The sequence below is a fragment of the Stegodyphus dumicola genome, chromosome 1, assembly GCF_044657685.1.
Source record: "Stegodyphus dumicola isolate Sdum_Otavi_A_Nest chromosome 1, ASM4465768v1".
Classification (NCBI taxonomy): Eukaryota; Metazoa; Arthropoda; class Arachnida; order Araneae; family Eresidae; genus Stegodyphus; species Stegodyphus dumicola.
The window spans coordinates 76,491,543-76,513,421 of NC_140768.1; the positions used below are offsets into that span (position 1 = coordinate 76,491,543).

The following is a 21,879-nucleotide window of genomic DNA, read 5'->3' on the forward strand; positions in this document are numbered from 1 at the left end:
TCAAGTATATCACATTAACATGCTTAAACCATATTACAAAAGACCAGAAATGATTAATATGATAACTGAAGTGGAAGGAGACTTAGAAATGGACATTCCTCGTTTACCTTCCAATCCAAGTATATTAAATTTCTCGGACATCATAGAGGAGAATGAACTCAAGGAAAGGTTGAAATCCGAGCAAATAGAAGATTTACGAAAGATTTTATGGAAATATTCTGGTTGTTTTTCAAATAATCCTGGACTAACAAACTTAGTTTGTCACGATATTGAGCTATTAAATAACGAACCAATACAAATAAAGCCATACAGACTGTCACCCCGACAGACTGAAATTCTCAAAAAGGAAATACAGAAAATGCTCGATCTTAAAATTATAGAGCCGGGAGAATCGGACTATACATCTCCCATGATTTTGATAGAATCTTCATCAAAGGATCCTCGGCCTTGTATTGATTATCGTAAACTCAATGCTGTTACTAAAACTGAATACTATCCTTTGCCTAATATTGAAGAACGTATCGAAACTGTAGCAAAAGCAAAATATATTACCCTATTAGATTTATCTAGAGGCTACTGGCAAATTCCGTTAACAGAAAGAGCCCAAAGATATGCAACATTTGTAACTAGTTTTGTAAGTTTCAGGCCTCTACGTTTACCCTTTGGATTAAAAAATTGCCCCATATTTTTTTAGCAAAGTTATGACTAAAGTCCTGGCTGGATGCGAAGGTTTCGCTGTACCATACCTGGATGACATTGCCATTTACTCAGAAAACTGGGAAGAGCATCTTAAAAACTTAACTTCTGTTCTAGAAAGAATACAGAAAGCAAATTTACGACTAAAACCATCAAAATGTAAATTTGCACAAGATCAAGTGAGATACCTAGGCCATGTTGTGGGACAAGGACAACGAACCCCGGATGAAGTAAAGATCCTGGCTGTAAAGGAGTATCCTACACCTAAAACCAAAACAGAAGTACGTGCTTTCTTAGGACTGGTAGGGTATTATCGCCAGTACATACCGAGATTTTCAGAAATTGCTTCACCCCTCACGGACGCTTTGAAGGGGGTAACAAAAAAAGGAAATATACAATGGTCTGAAATATGTGACAAAGCATTTAAAAATTTAAAAGAGTTGCTATGCAAGAAACCAATTCTGTATGCTCCCGATTTTGATAAAAGGTTTATTATACAAACCGATGCCTCAGACAATGGCATGGGTATAGTACTATGCCAATTAGATAATGAACAACGTGAACATCCTATCTTGTATATAAGCAAAAAATTTACTAAGTTTGAAAAGAATTATTGTACTACTGAAAAGGAGTGCGCTGCGATCATCTACGCTATCAAGAAATCTATCAAGAAATTTTTTATCTGGATGGTCAGCAAGAATTCTTGATTCAAACTGATCATAATCCTTTGGTCTGGCTACAATCCAACGCCAAATGTAACTCTAGATTGATGCGCTGGGCACTCTCATTACAACCTTATAATTTTAAGATCATTCATCGCAAAGGATCTTTGCACAAGAACGTAGATGTTCTGAGTAGAATTAAGTAATGTAACTCTTAGTGTATGTAACCACGTTTAGAATTAATTTTATTATTTAATGTATGCTCAACTAATGTATTTGAACGTTCTCCATTTCTTTCTTTTTAAATGTGGTGTAAAAGTATTGTTTAAAACTTAAAATTTTTTGGCCTGAAATTTAGAAATTTATAAGAGAAATAACCTTTTCTCTTTAAGCAATCGAGCAAACCGAGCTTACAAAATTTCGAAATTTACAGAACTTTTCCCTTCGGTAAAAGTCTCTCCATTGGGGGAGAGGTTGTAACAGCTTTAAATAATATTAAAATCTTGTAGATTAAATAATTTAAATAGATGAACATTAAGGTATTTGTGAATGGCAATATTTGAAACCAGACTCGAGTGCCTCGTGCGACTCTCGCACGAAGAATGTAATTTATTTTTAAATGATAGAATATGTTTTCTCTTCTTGTTTGTATGTCGCCATTTTTTTTAGTGTTAAATAAAAGTTATTGCTGTATTCCATCATTGGAGTTGCTTCATTTCGCCAAAGAAGCATCACAATATCTATGTAAATAACATGTACTCTAATAACTTAATTTTGTTGATTTTTTTTTCCAACATCCTTTAACACGAAATTCTTTTAACACGAAAAAAATATTTCATTCCCTTCAGTTTCGTGTTAAACGACTTTTACTGTATACAGGTACGTATGTATGTACATATGGACATGTATTTATGTATGTGAGTGTGTGTGTATATAGGATGATCCAAAAGTCGTGTACTTCAAAATTCAAAAATTATGAAAATTCCAGAGTGGATATTAATGGAACATTTATTAATTACATATCTATACTACACTAGTGTGCAACTTTAAAATTCAAGTAATAAATTTAATTTTCAACACATCACCATTAAATTATTGAAAAGGGCTTTTTGAGACCAGTACAGTGAAAAGCCAACTCCGCAGAAAGGGGATGAATAGGCAAATATCAGCATCATCACGTCAGAAGTTTCACCAGGGCACGCAAAATGTGAGAAATCGGAGCGCGCAAAGTAACTTAAAAAGAAGGAAAAAAAAAGGCCTATTTCCAGGCATTTTTCTGCAAGCGAAAGAGAGATTGTACATGCGGCATGGCTACAAGAAAGCATCAGTGCGCCTTCACATATGGTAGAATAATAGGCAAGCTTTTAAAGAAAGGCGTACCTTGAAGTCTGTCACCCAAAAGTTAGGAACCGATAAAAGCGTTGTTTCACGAGCTTGGAAGGCTTTCATACGAAATATACACACGAAACGAAAGATTGTACGAAACATTTATGGTGGTCGGCCAAGGAAAACAGCTATGACTGACGACCGTCTATCGCTCTGCAGGCGAAAAAGAGATCGAAACTAGAAAAATTGCCTAGCAGTTATGCAGGGGCAACAGGATGACAGGTGTCCCGGTTTACTGTGGACAGACGACTTCATAAAGATGGCCTGTTCACCCGATGTCCTCAACCAGTGAGAGCAGCCCATCGGCGACACCGTTACAGAAGTGTAGAGAACTCAAAGACTGGACATTTCCTGAATGGAATCATATCCTCTTTACCTAAGAGTCATTTGAGTTTGCCAAACGATTCCCGGCGCCAAATGGTATGAAAAGAGATAAGATATGCTTTCATCCCAGCGGCTTCAGGAAAAGAGACCTCTAGGGTGATCCTGGCGTGCTTATAAAGGAAGACATTATGATGAACGAACGGACGGAGCTCCATATTTTCGACAGAGGTTGACTTACGGGAGATTATTACTGTTAAGAGGTTATCCTCTCTCATGTACGCGTTTTTTATGGTGCCATTGGTCCCAATTTTTTTAATGGATTCCACATGGTGTAATGGAAAATGAGCTTGATTCTCCTAAGGTGAACATTTTCTGGGCCGTTTGCAACAGTTTTTTTTTTTCTGGTCCCTTTTTCTTCGTGGAAAAAACGAATAACGGGTGCATTTATCAAAATAGGCTTTCAGAGTTGTTTTTCCCTAAGTTGTAGGAAGCGGTTGCTGACTGCATTCTTCAGCAAGACGGTGCTCCACATTATCATAAAACTGTACTGGAACGGTAGTTTACCTCATTGCTGCACTCACTGCGGCCTGCTGGCTCATACGATATGCCATTACTTGGTTGGGCATCGGGTTCCCCAGATCTAACCCGTTGTGATATATCCTATGGTATTTTGTTAAAGACAAAGTGTTCCTGTCTCCATTTCCCAGAACTTAAAGCAACTAAAGTAGCAGATAACTGAAGTGCTCGAATCATCAACAAAGGATGTTCTATCACGAGTGTGGCAGAATCTGGAATACTGCATAGACATTCGCCGTCTCACCAGAAGAGCACACGTAGAACATCTGTAGAGAACTGGATGACTACAGTTTCACTGTAAATTTTATTTATCAAAATAAAGTGAGTACAGCATTCACATGTGTGCTTTCGATTTGTCCCATTCAATAGGAAACTCCCCGTACTTTCCTTATCCTTTAACTACTACATTGTATCTCTTTAGTACGGATTTCGTGTCTTTCAGTTGATTTTTTGCGGAATTAAGGCCAGAATCAGAGAAATTATTTTTGCACACTAGTGTATTAAAAGTATCACTTGGTGTGGTGTGGTGTATTTAATTACGGCAAAGCACACGAGAGCTATCTGCTTAGGGGGAGGGATGCCTTCGTGGAGGACTTTCTAAGGGAAACTGGCTCGTATACACGTTACACATGGGGAAAACCACGAAAACGCCCATGTAGCCAGCCCGTTCGCGGGATTCGAACCTCGGACCGAACTACCAATGTTCAGCGACCTTTACCGCTCGGCCGCTGGTGGGCCAAAAGTATCACTTGAAATTTCAATCTAAGTTTATGCTGTCAGGATAAAAGCCATTTGTTCGGAGCAAAATGGGGACGAATGTTTCCCAGGTGGAACGAATTTTTATGACTGAGCGTTATTTCTACAGTATAAATTTTACCGATTGCATTTTTCTCTTATTATTTGTTGGTGATTGAAGCATTTTAGCTAATTTGTTCGAATTCGAAAGATACGGGTGGCTACTTCATTTCTTAAACAGAAATCTTACATTTTCTCAGCCGCCCAACGCGAGCCGAAAGTCTTCCGGTGTGGTTTGATGGAAGAGCAGAGGAGTGGGAGACCCTCGGAGCCGTCCTTCCGGGGTGCTCTGCATCAAAATTGGGGGCGGAACTGAGCTAAATCGCACTGTCACCTGAATGGTGCTCAAGGTTGTTGCCAATGACAGAAGTGTTCTAGCGCTCCCTACCACGAAGAATTTCGTGGGCTTGGCCCGACTACCTCAGACAAGTGAGCATAAGGAACGTTTTCTGAAATTCAGACTGCCAAGAGGAAGATCATTGTTTTATTATGTTCATGAATGTTTGGGAAGATTCCTTTATATCGTTGAGTGCGTACGGGTTCATAATAGAATAAATGCATTAGTAAAGTTTATTCTTATCAAAAGAACTATACCAGAATGCTGGAATTTTCCTCAGAGATTTCGTACAAGTGCTCACAATACCACGCAGTATAATCAGTAGTTATACTTAAAACTACTAAAAGCGTTAAAATACAACGCAATGCAAAGCGTTTCTAAAGAGAAAGCTAACTCAGATTTCTCAATTCAAGCGGAAATAACAACTCGCAACAACAGTAACTAAGCAACTGAACTGAGACGCTCTCTCTCCGGCCTTTTATAATTTTCAACCGCTCGTGAGAAATTTCCAGAAAATTTCTGCTTCTCGAGATTTCTGAAAAACAATAAGAGGATGTAATTACAGTTACAACTAACATAGTGGTCAAATACATTTATTCAGTTTCAATATAAATTACCGAGATATCTATTTACTCAAAGTTAAATGCACGTGTCCCTGTATTCTTACTTTTTCCGGCATAGCTTTCTCTTAAAATTTGTCTCGCGCTGCATTGCATGGGGAAATACAACAATTTTAATTATAATTTTACTAAAATTAACTATCTAAATACAGAATTCGTAATCATATGCTTCGTCAGCTTTTCCGTAAGGAAGTTTTACGAAGTAATGCTCTATTATAAAAATTTGTTAGACTTAATAAAAGGTTACCTTCATCTTGCACCAAATAAACAGCTTCAAAAGCCTACAGAATAAATTGTACTTGAAATTTAAAGTGATATATTACTTGCAGTGCCGTTGCAACATCTGTAGCCGTAACGGATATTAAAATTTGGGGGCATCAAAATTTTTAGAGGGAAATCGAGCAACAAAAATGGCTAAGTTTTTAGAATTTTGTGGAGGCATCGGGCTTCAGAAATTTGAGCCTGAAAATATTATACCAAGTGACAGAACACCTAGGGGCGCCCTGATTACTTGCCATAGGATAATGAGCGCATCTCTTGAAACAATTTGCTATTGATATCCATTTTGGAATTTCCACAAATTTTGAATGTTTAATGGCTCGACTTTTGAATCACACTGTGCCAATATGTGCTTTGGTATTTGTTCAGTACTGTAGTGTATAATCTACCTTTTACTTTTCTAAACTAAAAATTAATTAAAAATTTATAGATAAATTACTTATGTCCAGTATCCAACTTCTTCTGTACACACAAGTTTAGGTCATTTTATGAAAATTTCATTTGAGCAATTAGAAAACCTACAACATATACATTACATAAGTCTATGATAAGAGTTGTATATACAACTAACTATTGTAAGGATCTTAAGTTTTACTAACGTTTATTTTATTTTAAATCTTTACTATCACTTCTTATTTTCTACTTCCGGCCAGAATTATAAGCGTGAAGGAGTTTATGCAAAGTTGTCTGGCGAACGCCAAGTGTGGCCTTTTTGCCAAGCAGAAGAGAGGAAGCCGTGAGTTCGAAGCAGGCCGCTTACCTTAGAAGTTACGCAGTTGCTACTTTGCCTTCCAGGCCAGAGGTTTTAATCCTCTTGATAAATTAAACGTATTGTAGTGTTCACAGTCTCTGTGCTACATACGCTTTCTGTTATTATAAGGCCAATCTTATTCTAAAGTTAAATTAGAGTTTAGTTTTATTTTGATATCTTTTAAGTTAGACCCCGAGTGGAGGGTCATTGTATTCCGAAGTACGGAAGTCATTGTATATAAAGAAAAAAATAAAGGGTTTTGTATACCCTTCGTCTGTATCCTGTCTACTTACTACAATTAGTGAACATAGCTTTAGTAAGCTCTCTGTTCTAGTCAGGTCATTGTATGTTTCCGAAGAAGGTTAGAAGAAACATTGAACCTGATAGTGGCGCCCGACGAAGAATAACCATGGCCGAGTTTCAAGAAGAACCTGTGCTGCCTGCAGAAACAGCTCAGAATCCAGAAATGCCAGCTGCCGCCCTGGAAGGATTTGGGTATATTGTCCAGACCATGCGCGCTTCGATGAAACCAGAAGCAACGTTTAATGGAAACTCACAGGTAACCAGTTTTTTGGAAAAATTGGATGACCACTTCATGCTCTACCCCGTGCACGAGTTTCAAAAAGTTACCTTAGCTACCAGCGCTTTGAGGGGCCAAGCGCTTAACTGGTTCAAATGTATCGGCAGAAGTCTCTTGGGTCAAGCAGGAAGTCCCACCTATACCTACGAAAATTTCAAGACTGCCCTACTAAAAGCCTTCCCTGTTGTAAGGGATCGTGCGAAATTAGAAACAGAACTTTTCAGTATATATCAACAAAGAATGGAAAACATCTCGAGTTTTATTTTAAGAAAAATTCACGTTTTCAAGCTCTTGTATGGAAACCGTCCGGATCCTGAAATAATTCAAGTGATTTTGCCGAGGTTACTACCCCAAGTGCAAGACTTTATTGAATTGAGAAATCCGACTACACTGGAAAAATTATTTGAGCTAGCAATCCAGTTTGAAAGTAGAAGAACGGCGGACGTCGAAAGAAGACGCCAATATCAACAGCGAAACCAATTTGGTACGCCAAGACTACAGCAAACTCAAGCACATGGCTACGGAGAAAAAGCGAATCAGTGGGCAAGGAAACCCGAGCATTCAAAAACAGCCGGCGAACATCGACAGTTCAATAGCAACCCAGGAAAAAAGTCTCAAGGCCAGTGGAGAAAGAAGGAAAGCACCGAAAGGAAAAATAATTTAAACTAAAACGGATTTCTGCTGACGAGAGGGTGCGGAAATCCGAAGGCCACGAAAACCCCTCTTCCTACAAGTTAAATACAGTAATGGTGAAAAATTTAACTCTTCCGAAGATTGAAGTCTTGGTAAATAATATCCCGGCCACCGCACTCCTGGATACCGGCGCGCAGTGTTCCTGTGTGGCAGAAGTCTTTTTTAGAAAGTATTTTCGCAAATACCGCATATATAATGCGGATAATACAACAGTATTAGCGGCGCAAGGAGAACAATGTAAGTGCGTAGGTAAAGTACCTTTGTACATCCGTATCAAGGACGAACAAGTAAAGGTGATGTTTTTTATAGTAAAGAATTTGCAAGCACACTTAATACTAGGAATAGACTTTCTTTCAGACGCACAAGCTACACTGGATTTTAATGAAGCGTCTCTTAAGCTGACGATGAAACCTGTGCGTGTAGAAAAGGTTGAACCGCCAAGGTTAAATCTCGACCACCTGCCTAATGACGAGCAAGATAGAATCCGACAAGTGGTAAGTGAATTTGCTTCCTTATTTAGTGATATTCCAGGATTTACCCAGGTTACTAACCATAGTATTGACACCGGAGATGCATTGCCGGTTCGTCAAAAACCATACCGGTATGATAAGAATAAGGAAAAAATTATAGAATGGCATATTACCGATATGCTACGTAAAAAGATCGTAACGCCTATCTCAAGTAGTTATGCTAGTCCAGTGGTTTTATGTAAGAAAAATAATGATTATCCTTTGGAGCATCCAAAAAGGTGGAGATTCGCTATTGATTACCGTAAATTAAATTCCATAACGAAATATCCGGTATATCCGTTACCGATTATAGAAGAAATTTTAAGGAACATAAAATCAACCAAATTTATGACAACTTTAGACTTAACGAATGGTTATTTTCAAATAGGGATCAGGCCTGAGGACGTGCCTAGGACTGCTTTTATAACCAAGTCTGGCACTTATGCATTTTTGCGAATGCCGTTTGGCCTTTCAGGCGCCCCAGCAACATTTCAGCGATGCATGGACATTGTGTTAAGACCTGTTCTCGGAAAGTCCACATTTATCTATTTAGACGATATCATTATTACTAGTGATAATCTAGACCAACATGTACAGGATTTAAGACAGGTGTTTTCTTTATTAAATGAGGCCGGTCTAAAAGTTAATGTCGAAAAATGCAAATTTGCAGCCCCTGAATTAAAATATTTAGGTTACAAAATATCGCAAAAAGGGATCGAGACAGATGAATCAAAAATAATCGCTGTACAAAAGTATCCGACTCCAAACACGGCAAAGAAGCTCTCTTCTTTTCTAGGACTTTGTTCATATTATAGGTCCTTTATAAAAGATTTTGCGGCTATCGCTGAGCCATTGTTAAAATTAAAAAGGAAAAAGGCAAGATTCTCGTGGACGGCCGAAGCCAATAGTGCTTTCGAAAAATTAAAACAAGCATTAACGCAAGCCCCTGTGTTGAAATTTCCTGAAAAGGATGAAAATTTAGAAATTTCAGCGGATGCTTCGGATTATGCGGTAGGAGCGGTACTTTCGCAAAATCAGCAGCCAGTAGCATTTTTTAGCCGAACTTTAAATCAAACACAAAGAAACTATTCCGCGACCGAGAGAGAGGCACTTGCAGTTCTGTTAGCAGTGCAAAAGTTCCGAGTCTATTTTGGAAAGGCGCCGATAACAGTATATTCTGATCATGCGGCGGTAACTAGATTGTACTCTGGAAAAAATTTATCCCCAAGGTTAATAAGATGGGCACTCAAGCTGCAAGAATATAATCTGGTAATCAAGCATACCCCCGGAAAGGAAAATATCGTAGCAGATGCCCTGTCACGAATTAAATTAGACGAACAGGGTAATACCGTAAAAGTTGCAATGCTGACAGCGTGTACAATAAATTCCCGAGAAACTGTAATAACCGAACTGGATAAGGATCCTGAGTTTGGAAGTATTTATGAGTATTTGAAGGATCCTGAAAATTTTAGCCACCAAGATATTGTGGCGATAAGAAATAGGGCGGCCCATTACGAACTAATAGATGGTCTATTATTTTATACAAAAACTACGAATTCCAACAACGAATTTCGACCTGTTATCCCAGCTAGTCTTAGATTAAATATCCTGCAAGAGCTCCATGACAGCCCTTTAGCTTCTCATGCTGGTGTTCGAAAAACTACTCAACGCGTACGCGAGGCAGTCTACTTTCCTGAACTGCAAAAGTTAACAAGGGCGTATGTCCAGTCCTGCCCAACATGTCAAGCCGTTAATTATATTAATTTCCGCCCGGCCGGGTTTCTAAATAGTATTAAATCCGAATTTCCAAATGAAATAATCGGCATCGATTTATTGGGCCCTTTCCCAAAAAGTCAGTTAAACAAAAGTCGCTATCTCCTTGTTATAGTTGATCATTTTAGTAAATGGACCGAAATTGTTCCCTTAAAACGAGCCTCCGCGAAATTAGTTACCGATTCTATTTTAAATAAATATATTTTAAAATACGGGGCGCCCCTAAAAGTTATATCGGATAATGGTCCTCAATTTGTAAGTAATATATTTGAAGACATGTGCCAAAAACTGGGCATACGTCATTTAAAAATGGTCCCGTATCGGCCGCAATCAAATATAGCGGAACGGATCAACAGAAATATAGTGAAAATTATCCGTAGTTATGTTAAAAATTTTCATAAAAGCTGGGATAACTATGTCAATGAATTTGCTTTCGCCCTTAGGACCGCAAAACATGATACAACGGGCAAAACTTCTGCTGAGTTATTTCTAGGCAGAAAGGTTATAACACCGTTAGATAAACTATTTTATGTGCAACAAAGAGCCCCAGAATTTAAAATGGGTGATATAGATAAACTAATAAAAGAATCAAAAAAGAATACGGAAGTAGCACAAAGAAAACAAAAATTGTATTATGACTTGAAACGACGGGGAGTAACTTATAAAGTAGGGGATGAAGTACTAAAAATTAAGCATTCACTTTCTTCAGCACCAGAAGATAAAACTGCCAAATTTTTTCCACGCTTTGAAGGACCATATGTTATAGAAAAAATAACTCACGCTGTTGTAGTGTTAAAGGCAAGAAATGGTGAAACCTGTTCCGCAAACATTGACCAGATAAAACCATTCTATGACCGTAATAAAATGCAAATCTTTTCAGATCTTTTGCAGGATCCGGTACGGCAGACACCGCAGGTACAAGTTCCAGAGGTGGGAAAACGACAAGTACAAGGGCAAGCCAATGAGAGACAGAAGCAAGTGAAAAGAAAATTGCCCCGCGGAAAAATTGAAGGTACAAAGAAAAAGAAGCCGTTCCACCGTCCAAAAAACAGAGTTCACGAACACCCCCAGAATGAAGAAGGGAGAAGGACGACGTATGTGGAAAAGACCGGGAGAAAGGACGGCAACTATAACCCGGCTGTGAAACGGAAGATTGACTCATCCGACAGAACTCTCCGCAGGAAAAGTCGCCGAACTGCGGAAGGGCCATCAGCGGCGGAGGAAAAAGTACAAGAAAAATTTGAACGGCCAACAACGAGGTCCAAGCAGGATCACGACAGAAGTTTCCCGGTTCCACCAAGACCAGCTGCCTTCAAACGGCCAAGAGCACAAGCAGAGGACAGAAGGAAGATGTTCAAGGGTGGCCGTAGTGGTGAAAAACGGAAGCTTCCAGAGGAAAGCACTGAAGGGCGAGCCCGTACAAGAAGGAGGATCAACCAAGCTACGGTCTGCAGCACCTTTAAAGACTGGGCCCAGAAAAGGATGTCTGAATATTACAAAGATAAATCTCTGGAAGGAACCAGAATTGAATAAAGCTCCTGTTTTGATGCAGTACAGATGAAAAAGAAAAAAGATTGTTGTATATTCCGGGAGCTGCTATTGTAACAAATTTCTTTCTTTTAAAATTTTCTAGTTTCTAGCTAAGTTAGGATTGTAAAAGTTTGGCCTCGCGTTAGTTTCTAGAGCTAAAAGTTTTCAACAAGGTCGTTTTAGACCTCAGTTTCAAACTAATTAACTCTGGCGGGAAGTATGTAAGGATCTTAAGTTTTACTAACGTTTATTTTATTTTAAATCTTTACTATCACTTCTTATTTTCTACTTCCGGCCAGAATTATAAGCGTGAAGGAGTTTATGCAAAGTTGTCTGGCGAACGCCAAGTATTTAAGTGTGGCCTTTTTGCCAAGCAGAAGAGAGGAAGCCGTGAGTTCGAAGCAGGCCGCTTACCTTAGAAGTTACGCAGTTGCTACTTTGCCTTCCAGGCCAGAGGTTTTAATCCTCTTGATAAATTAAACGTATTGTAGTGTTCACAGTCTCTGTGCTACATACGCTTTCTGTTATTATAAGGCCAATCTTATTCTAAAGTTAAATTAGAGTTTAGTTTTATTTTGATATCTTTTAAGTTAGACCCCGAGTGGAGGGTCATTGTATTCCGAAGTACGGAAGTCATTGTATATAAAGAAAAAAAATAAAGGGTTTTGTATACCCTTCGTCTGTATCCTGTCTACTTACTACAATTAGTGAACATAGCTTTAGTAAGCTCTCTGTTCTAGTCAGGTCATTGTATGTCATTGTATTGTCAGCCACCAACGGTAGATAAGTTAAGTTTATTTAGAAAGCGCATATAAAGTTTAATGTGAAGTGCTGTGGCAATCTAGTATAACTGTTTAGCCCGAGAAGAGACGTCGTCCGCCTGGTTGTCCTGTGTATTGGTGAATGGATTTATGATAGACTTTAGAATTTGAATTCCCCCTTTTATAAGGTATTTCTCCCACCTTCTTAGCATGCTTCGTGGTGTAGTGGTCAGCACACTCGGCGCGTATTCGAGAGCTCCATGGTTCGAGTCCCGGGGAGGGCATTGCTCATTTTTCATCTCTCCTATTTTCAAAAAATACGTAATGTCTGTACAGTAGTGCTCGAATTGAAAAGGGTGGTGGATGACGATTCTTCACCGCCAGGATTTGGCGATTGGGTCCCCTAATCCCCAGTTGCCTTTAAAAGAAGAGTATATAAGGTATTTCTTCCGCCTTCTTAACATGCCTTCGTGGTACAGTGATTAGCACGCTCGGCACATATTCAAGAGGTCCGTGGTTCGATTCCTGGAGGGGGCATTGCTCATTTTTCATCCCTCCTGCTTTCAAAAAATACCTAGTGTCTCTACACCCTCTCGCAGCTGAGTTTAGAGGTGAAAATTTGATTTTCTGGCTTACTAAATACACGAAATTTTAAAAATCAGAGTTTTGATAACTGTATTTGTTATTTTTAATTGTGTCTGAAGATACATATCTTTAGAAAAACGTTAATATGTTATACCTTTAAAAACCACTTCCGTAAATTTGTGCTTCTTGTCTATGCTACTGAAGTTTAGTTGGATTGCTATTTACTTTGAAGAAGAAATTTCACAGAGCAAGAGAAAATTAAACAGGAGTAAATAGTAGTTATCTAACTGAAGCTTTTAACTGATAGCTTTTAGGCATAATGCTTCATCAAAACTCTATACTAACATGTGCATTGCAGCACACATATCTTCAGTTTATTCAATGGCAATCTGGCAACCTTGATTCTTATCTCCAGTGCCTATCACTTGCGTACAAATTATGTAATCTTTCAAATTAGTGCTTCAGTAATTCCCTAGCCTGAAAAATACATATACACATTTATTTAGATTTAGATTATTTCTAACGTGTTTTTCAAATTTAACACCAAAAAGTATTATCGCAGGCGTTCCCCTTCCTCTCTAACTTAAACAGACTCTAAGCTTTGGTTTTGAGTTGTAGCCGCTTGGATTGTAAATGAGCAGTATTGTTTGTAAATCGCTCTAAAGTGTAAGTGGCAATATTGTTTGTAAATCTCTATAACTTTAATGTTTTATTAAATGTTTTCAAATATTAGATTATTATTGTGAATTCTGATGAATTTGAGATTTTTAGCAAAGAAGATATTCGCCACCTGCGGACTCGTTTACAAAAACGGTAGGAGAAACCTCAAGGTAAATATTCATTGTTCCTTTATTTAACCTTTTACAAGTATAGCAAATCCTGGTGAATACCAAAACTTTAATAATTAAAATTAATTTGTTTTTTTTCATAAAGTAAAATTAAATACTTAATAGATGAATAGAAGGCTGACCACATTATCCCCATGAAACTATGAAATCCCCCCTTTTTGAGAACCCCTGCACTATATCTTTCTTTTTTTTTTTAAAGTTAATCTATCCCTTTCTTCTTTTCGATGGAAGGCAACATAATACCCAAAATATTTTAACACACCCTTTATTGAGTGATCTAATAAACTGCAAGGAGATCAAACATCCCGCTCCCTACTTTCCGAATTCTCTACATGCATTCTTTTGAAGAATTTGGATTATTTGATAAGGGCATAACACATTATGGTTCTCTACCTAACAGACGGAAGGCCTTCATGGAGAACGTGTAAAGAAAACTGGATCGTATTCAAGGTACCGACACGAGAACTTATATGGTTCTCTAACTTACGGGTTGTTTTATTAGGATAACTAATCGGTTAGTAAACTGAACTCTTATAGCTTTCTTAAACTTCTTAACCCAGCAAATACCGTTATTCTTGGTGAATTCTATCGCAACTAGCTCTAGAGTTTCATCGGATTTGTGCTTCTAATTTGTTTTCAACTTACAGTCTTGTACATTCATCTTAGGAGTTTTTAAGACTAATTATTTGAAAGAGTATAATTTGTGTAAAATTAATTCGGTATAAACAAATGAAAAAAGTGAAAAAAAAAACTTAATATGTTTTTCTGTAGTGAAGTACTTCATGTACTTCATTGGAGTTTATCTGATAGCTGTGATATTATATCCTGCTGAATTTGTACGAAATTTGAATAATTTGTTAAAATTCTTTATCCTTATGACACTAGATCTTATTCCAGCTGCTATTACGTAACAAATCGTATCTAAATGGTGTAAATCAACCTGATTGCAATATAAAGCAGTGTAAAAGAATTCTCATGCCCTGTGACAAATATTCTGAACTCATGTACTTTGTGCCAGAAAATCTGACACATAGTTTGCTTTGAGAACTGAAAGGCAATGCATTTTTATGAGTTAAAAATCCAAAAAGAGAAAGTTTAATTAACTTTTCTTAATTTTCTTGGTTGATATTTAAATATCCAAACAAAAATTGGAAATTCCTCTTTAAATAAACATCAAATACCCATAAAAATAAATAAACCAAATAAGAAGCTCAATCAATCTGTACTTACTAAGAACCTTTCTTAATATTGCTCCCCAATATTATTACGAAACTGTGATTTAATAAAACCAAATCTAAACATACTTTCATTAGGATGTACTTTCATTATCAGACTGAAGAACAGAATAAACTCTAAAATATGGGAGTTTGTTTTTATTAATATCACTGGTACGCAAGTTTCTTTAGAAATAAGGGATAGAAATTAATTTCTTTAAGATTTGTGCGAGAGTTTATGCATGAGGTTCTATGAGAGTTTATATGATGTAATATAATAATATTACATAACGAAAATTTCGAGACAAAGTTGAAATGTTTTTTCTTTGTTTTTCCAAAGCCTTAGCTTAAGGTTCGTTACCATTTTATAACTGCCTACTCAATTAAGTTAATTTTCTTCTGAATTTAAGCAAACAGTAGCTTAAGGGACTCTGCATCTGCTACATAACGCCTGAAAATCTGCAGTAAAATCAATAAATTCTTTATTACTTACTAAAAATTTCTGTTTTAAAGAATGTCAGACAGTAAATAGCGAGTAATGAGTAAGTCAGCGATTTTATTTGCAAAAGTATTTCAAAATGCATTTGAAAATAAGCAAAGACCCTCAGATAAATTACCACTAAAACATCATAAAGAAGATAACCTTCTGAAGCATAATCACATTTAACTTTTGATTACCAAATGTCGCAGTTTTGTTTAGCACAAAATGGCATTAAAGCTCTTTGTGTCTATATCCTGATCCCATATATTACAGAAGCAACACATCGTCTAAAATTCCACAAATTTGACTATACTTCTCCAAGCGATGCCAGATTTATTTCCATGTTTTCTAAACTTCGGTGTTTGATTTTTTTGGTTCTACTAACAAACTATAATTGGGTATAAATGTACGATTCCTCAGTTCGACTAAGCAGCCGAGTGAATAAAACTGTTAAACACTGGTAATAAATAACGATAATGGGGTATGTGTCTTTTCAGTTTTTACGTGATTATTCAAGATATATCTTCTTAATATCGTCAAAATGGCATATAATTTTATATTCATGATGACTGATACATATTTTATAAGCAGACAAATTATCTGTATGCCTCTACCTCTAGAAGGCTTTTGAGCACGTCATCGATTATGGATTACACATCCAGGAACCCAACTATCATGTAGAAAGCAATTTGACATTTTTAATTTCCTTTCAACTATCTTTCCATATTATTATTCACTTTTAAATACATTTTAGTGGTTCTCATGTCTTTATTTATATACATAAATTCACGCATTTCTGCGGTTATTTTTTATTACAATATTCCCTATTATTTATTCCTTCACTGTTACTATTTACTTAAATATTATTTATTCATAATTAAGTTCGTTTATTAATGTGCAACCAATACAATAGCCTCTAATAAAATAGTTATTTATCCACTTTGCATAAAAAACTTAGTCTAAAAATAATCAAAACAATTTTCTCAGTAAAAAGTAAAAAGGAAATAAACTAGGAAGTCTGAAATGTAAGACTCTTTGCCAATCATATGAAGTATTTTAATGCCTATTTTAAACTATAATATTTGTATGCTTATCAAAAAAATAGTACTATGAGCCAGTAGCTTCTTAATACTTTCATATTTCTCAGTGGCAAAAGAATGTTCATAAAAAAATCTGCTGTCAGAGAAAACTGCTTTCATGTACCGGTTTCATTGTTGTCTATAGATATCAGTATCGTAATACAATGAAACCTCCGTTTACGAATTTAATTCGTTCTCAAAGGCATCTTTCATCAACCGAAATGTTCGAAATGTTTTCCCACAGCAGTTAATGTAAAACAGATTAGTTTGCTCCTGGGCAACAAATAATTGTTTATTTAATTTGACAACAGTACTTTGAAGACAAACTCAAAACCAACAGAAATTATCAAATATAAGACAAAAAAGATAAACACAACATAAAACAGATAAAATAGACGAACGCGTAGTTTAATTTTTTTTCTAACTATATGAAGGAGAGTGGCTATATAAGAGGAAAACGATCAGAAAGATTACTCTTTGAAGAATTTGTGAATGAAATGTAAGGAATGGTAAATATTAAAATGGCGTTTCCAGAGTCTCTGAGTGTTAATTATGTATCATATGTTACTTCAAAACAACTTTGAAAATCTTATGTTGACTACTTAAGTGTTCGAACTTGAGACACCTTTGGCTATCCAAGGCTATTTTGTTCAGATAATTCGTTTGTGAAAGATTTGCTAAACTCAGGCGTTCATGATTTGGTTTCACTGTAGTGAATTATATTTCTGAATTATCTTTAAACAAAAACATAGCTCGCATGATGACAAAGTTTACGTGTATGATGCCAAGATGTCAAAACTTCTAGGGCATTACTAAAGTTCATTTTATTACTAGAGCATTTCAAGATGTCCATTTAATTTGTTGATGTGAAAAATTATTGTGTAAAACTGAAAGATTTAAATAAAGGTGAATGATTAAATAAATTGAAAATTACAAATATTTTATTGAGAAAATAATTGCATTGTTTTCAAATTCAGTTAAACAAAATATGAAGCTGGGGTGAATTTTCACATTCTTAAATTTCTATGTTATGATTTTGGTTACAGGTAAAATGAAAAAGAAAAGTTCATGGGAATATTTTGTGTGTGTGTAATACAAGTATACGAAACAAGCGACGAAAACATATTCACTTTATATTTAACTAGTCTTATTATATAATTGAGCATATATGAACCGCGATAGATATTTTGTATGAACTTGTATACATTTTTAACTTACTTTTTTAAGAAATTAGTGCTCAATTAATGTAGAATAATCACAATTCTTTATCTTTCAACAAGAAACACCAGCACGCGAAAGCTAGCAACCCAATCAAAAAATATGGCGTCCTTAGCAACGAAGCAGTTCTTTCGTTGTCTTTCGTATTAGAAGCTATCTTTTCTTCACATGAAAATGGCGAGAAGTAAGTTAATATTTTAATTAGATTCTTTTGTAGAAAGTGTTTTTGTTATTTTTAGTGAAATTATTAGAATATAAGCTAAATAGTTGTTATTTTAAATTTTTAAAGAAACTCATACTGACATAAAATCATAAAGCTTAATTATTTCTAATACCTAAACTAATGCATTTCATAAACTCTTCGGAAAATTCATTTACTAATATTTTTTTATTCTTTAATTCCTGTATATTAATATATACAATCAACTTCCGATTAACCGGATACGAATTATCCGGGTGAGTATTAACCGAGCCTTGTCTTGAAAAGATATGTTTGCTTATTGTGGAATGATAAGAAATCTTTCTGCAACAGTACGTAATGTAATTGTATATATAATCAGGATATAAATGTTAAAAAAATATGTAAAAAATAAATTTCTAAATAGTAAAAAATTAATGAAATACGGAACTATTAATCTTTTGTTTTCCATTGATTTCTATTGAAACACAAAAGTAATATGTAAACAAAAACATTTTTATTTTTCTATTTTGAAGTGTGTTCTGCTTTTGAATGCTGATTTAATTACATGACCAAATATATTTATTCTCCATAAACTGCTGAAAAATAAAGTAAATTGTTAATGATATTTTTCTGTAAATTACAGTGTAGATTATTTATTTTTTCTGTTATTATAACTGTTGTCGAATTACTCATGATTTTGAGTTAACCTTGGATGTTGTTTCTGTTAATCGAGATTTATTCGGTTATCAGACCCCACAAAATAACCCGTTTAATCGGGATTTAACTGTATATATGTATGTATTAAAATATTAGAGAAACCAGATGTATAAAATTTTCCTGCACATGTATATACATTTCAAACTGAAAAATTATGGAAAATATTTTTTCAATATGCCTCTATTGTATATAATGAGCTCCTGTTTTAGTTTCCTCCTTAGTCAAGCGATATCTGTTTTTCAAATCCTTTGACGCAGGAGAAATTCTTTAGAAAATTTGATGAAAAAGAAATAATAATGCATTTTACTTATTGTAAATTTCATCAGAAACTAAGATGATGATAAATATCCTTCTTAAAAAATTTCTAAGCCGAAACAATTTTGTAACTAAATGTTGAAAAGTATAGAAATCGCACATCTTCATATTTCAAGAATTAAAAATTCTTTAATTAAGCGTAAAATATAAATAGCTGTAATTAAAAATTTTGAAATTTTTAAGTTCGGAAAGTGACTTTGTTCAAAAAATGAAACTTTATTTGAAAATTTCTTTAATTAGCCCCGCATTAAAAATTTAATGCATTATTTCGAAGCAGTAAGTTGTTATTTACAGTTTCATATAAAATAATAACGAAAGCAAAGCAAAGCATAGAAAACACCTGTAAAGAATTATTGCACTTTACCGAGTAAGTGGTTTCGTAATATAAGTGATTAACGTGTTCAGCCATTTAGTAAAAACCAATTGTACCTGCTCCGGGATTCGAATCACGGATTTTTATTGTTAATTGAATGTGGTGACCACTTACATTACAGGACGACGCAAAGGATCAATGCGAAAACTCCTTACAATTTAATTATATATTTCAAAGAATAAAGTCCTTAAGGAACCTTTTCCTTCTGAAAAATTATTAAATATTTTACAATAGTATAACTAAAGGAAATATCATTTATATAATATCATTTACATAGAAAGATAATTGTAACAAAGAATTGCATCAAAATGGAGTGTTTAAAATACAATGTGAGCAGTTTTAGTTCAAATGTCTTAGAAGTCTAATATTACAGCTGGATATGCAAGTAGAAATGTCAGAATTGATATTAAGAACCAAATTTCTGCGAATTATATTAACTAAAATTTAAAACCTTTGATCTGGTAATGCTGCTTTAGTCATATAACCTTAACAGACATGAAGCGAGTTATCGCTATACCTGAGGCAGAACAACAAAGTCTTAGAAAGGTTATAAACACAGCATTGCTGTTCAAGCTGAACTTCAACATAAAAGCCAGACTTTGTGCTACGATAAAAACAGTTTATGGAAATACATACTAAAATAAGAGCAGCCACTTATTTGAATGTTGAGCCTTAGTCTAAAACTATACAATTAATTACTAACTTAAAAGCTGGCTCAATAATTTACCAGCGTGTCAGACTCAAAGTATCAGCGGCGCGAGAAATGCCGAGACGAATTATTTCAACATCTGAAGCTATCAGAAATTATCTACGTAGGCGCAATGCCAGAAAGATTTCTCTCAAGATTCAAAAACCTTAGCTTAAACACTCAAACAACTAATTTACATTCCGATGAGGATCACGGAAAGGAGAAATTATAGTAAAGACCGAAATTATAATACGAGTAACTGGTTCATAACATAAGATACTCAAATACAATACATTACAAATACAGTGCTTTTTCATAAATGAGAAACCTTTCGATATTTTTTTAATTTAAAATATTCTGAAACTTGCATGAAAATGAAGCCAGAAGAAAGAGTAGCAGTGTAGATATTTTAACCCAAGTACGACAGTAAGTAAGACGGAAGTATAGCTAACGGTAAGCGATTTCAGTGCTCTTCAATTGTGAGCGTATGAAAGTACCTTTTTATACTAGTATTACAGTATTTTTTAACTGTACTAGTATATCTTGATAGCTCTGTAACTTCTTTAATGCTATTAACTTGCTTCATGAAGATCTTTTCAAAAGTTACTTATATACTCTATATAATACCACAAGTGTTATAAATAGGCGTAGATCTGACTCTTTAATTTAAACGCGGACAATATTCTCTGTTTTCGAATCAGAATATGACCTTCAGTAGGAATAGAAAAGAATATCTATACCTTTTATGATCTAGATCAGAGGTGGGGAACTTGCGGCCTCCGTGAGTTTTTTGTGCGGCCTTTAGCTCTTATATTAATTAAAATTTAATTATATAGATTACGACAATTTGAAAATTAATAAAATTAAATAACCTAAGCATTTTGCAAAAGCAAAATCTTTGTCCAAAAATAACCATTTTGCAAGACACTGGATAGAACTATTTCGATTGTCAACTATATTCGTGTAAATGCAATGTGTCATTGTAAATTTCGGCAGATGCTAAATTTAGACGAGGAAACGCACAGCGGTGATGTACCGTACTACTGCAAGGTTCGCTGGTTATCAACAGGACAGGTTTTGATAAATGTTTTAACTTTACAACTACAAATTTAAAACTTTTATCAAGAATAGGGAAGACTATGTAATCTATCAGATGAAGCATTTTGCAGAAACACTGCATTTTTGTCTGATATTATGACAACACAAAACAATTTAAATATTTGACTGAAAGGTAAAACGAAGCATATATATGAAATGCGGCAAAAGATCCAAACGTTTCGAAAAAAATTAACATTTTTCAAAACATTGCTTTCTTGCTCAGATATATCTGCAGAACACTTCCCGGAGCTAGCAAAAATGTCAAAATAAAACATTTGATGAATATGTAGGCGTCTTGGATGTTTTAATAGAAGAATATATTTATTTTCAGATTTTGACGAGCACACTTCTGGTATGGAAATGGCATTTGAAGCACATTTAGTAGATATATCCAAAGCTTCTACGGAAGTACAAGGGAATTATTTGAGTTGCGGCAAAATAGTATCTTCAAATCTTTTTTTGACTCTAGAAAGAATCCCATAGATATCTGAAAAAATACTGCTGAATATCCATGCCTACAACAGCATGCAAGCCGTTTACTTTCCTGCTTTGGAAGTACTTACTGCTGTGAGTCACCACAAAAGTCTCATGACAAAAATTAAAACCAGTTAAGAACGCAAATTACAGATTCTTATTTAGAGGATTTACTAAGGTTAAATCTGCTCATTACGAAACTTGAACCAAACACTCAATTACTTTCAGACAAGAAATAAATGCAAATATCCCACTAAATTAAATTTTCCATCGGAATTTAATATTGTTTTACCTACTTATGCTAGGTCATTTTTTATAACTTAATATTATTACTTT

The 21,879-nt window shown here is 35.1% G+C and overlaps 1 protein-coding gene across 1 annotated transcript in view; it reads left to right on the plus strand.

Moving 5' to 3' along the window:
- Positions 1-17,758: 17,758 nt before the first annotated feature.
- tilB (touch insensitive larva B) overlaps positions 17,759-21,879 on the plus strand; it is a 37,152-nt gene continuing 33,031 nt past the window's right edge. Inside the window, exon 1 of the mRNA XM_035361677.2 lies at positions 17,759-17,881. Coding sequence (XP_035217568.1) covers positions 17,866-17,881 — 16 coding nt within the window. The 5' untranslated portion in view covers positions 17,759-17,865. The remainder of the gene's footprint in view (positions 17,882-21,879) is intronic.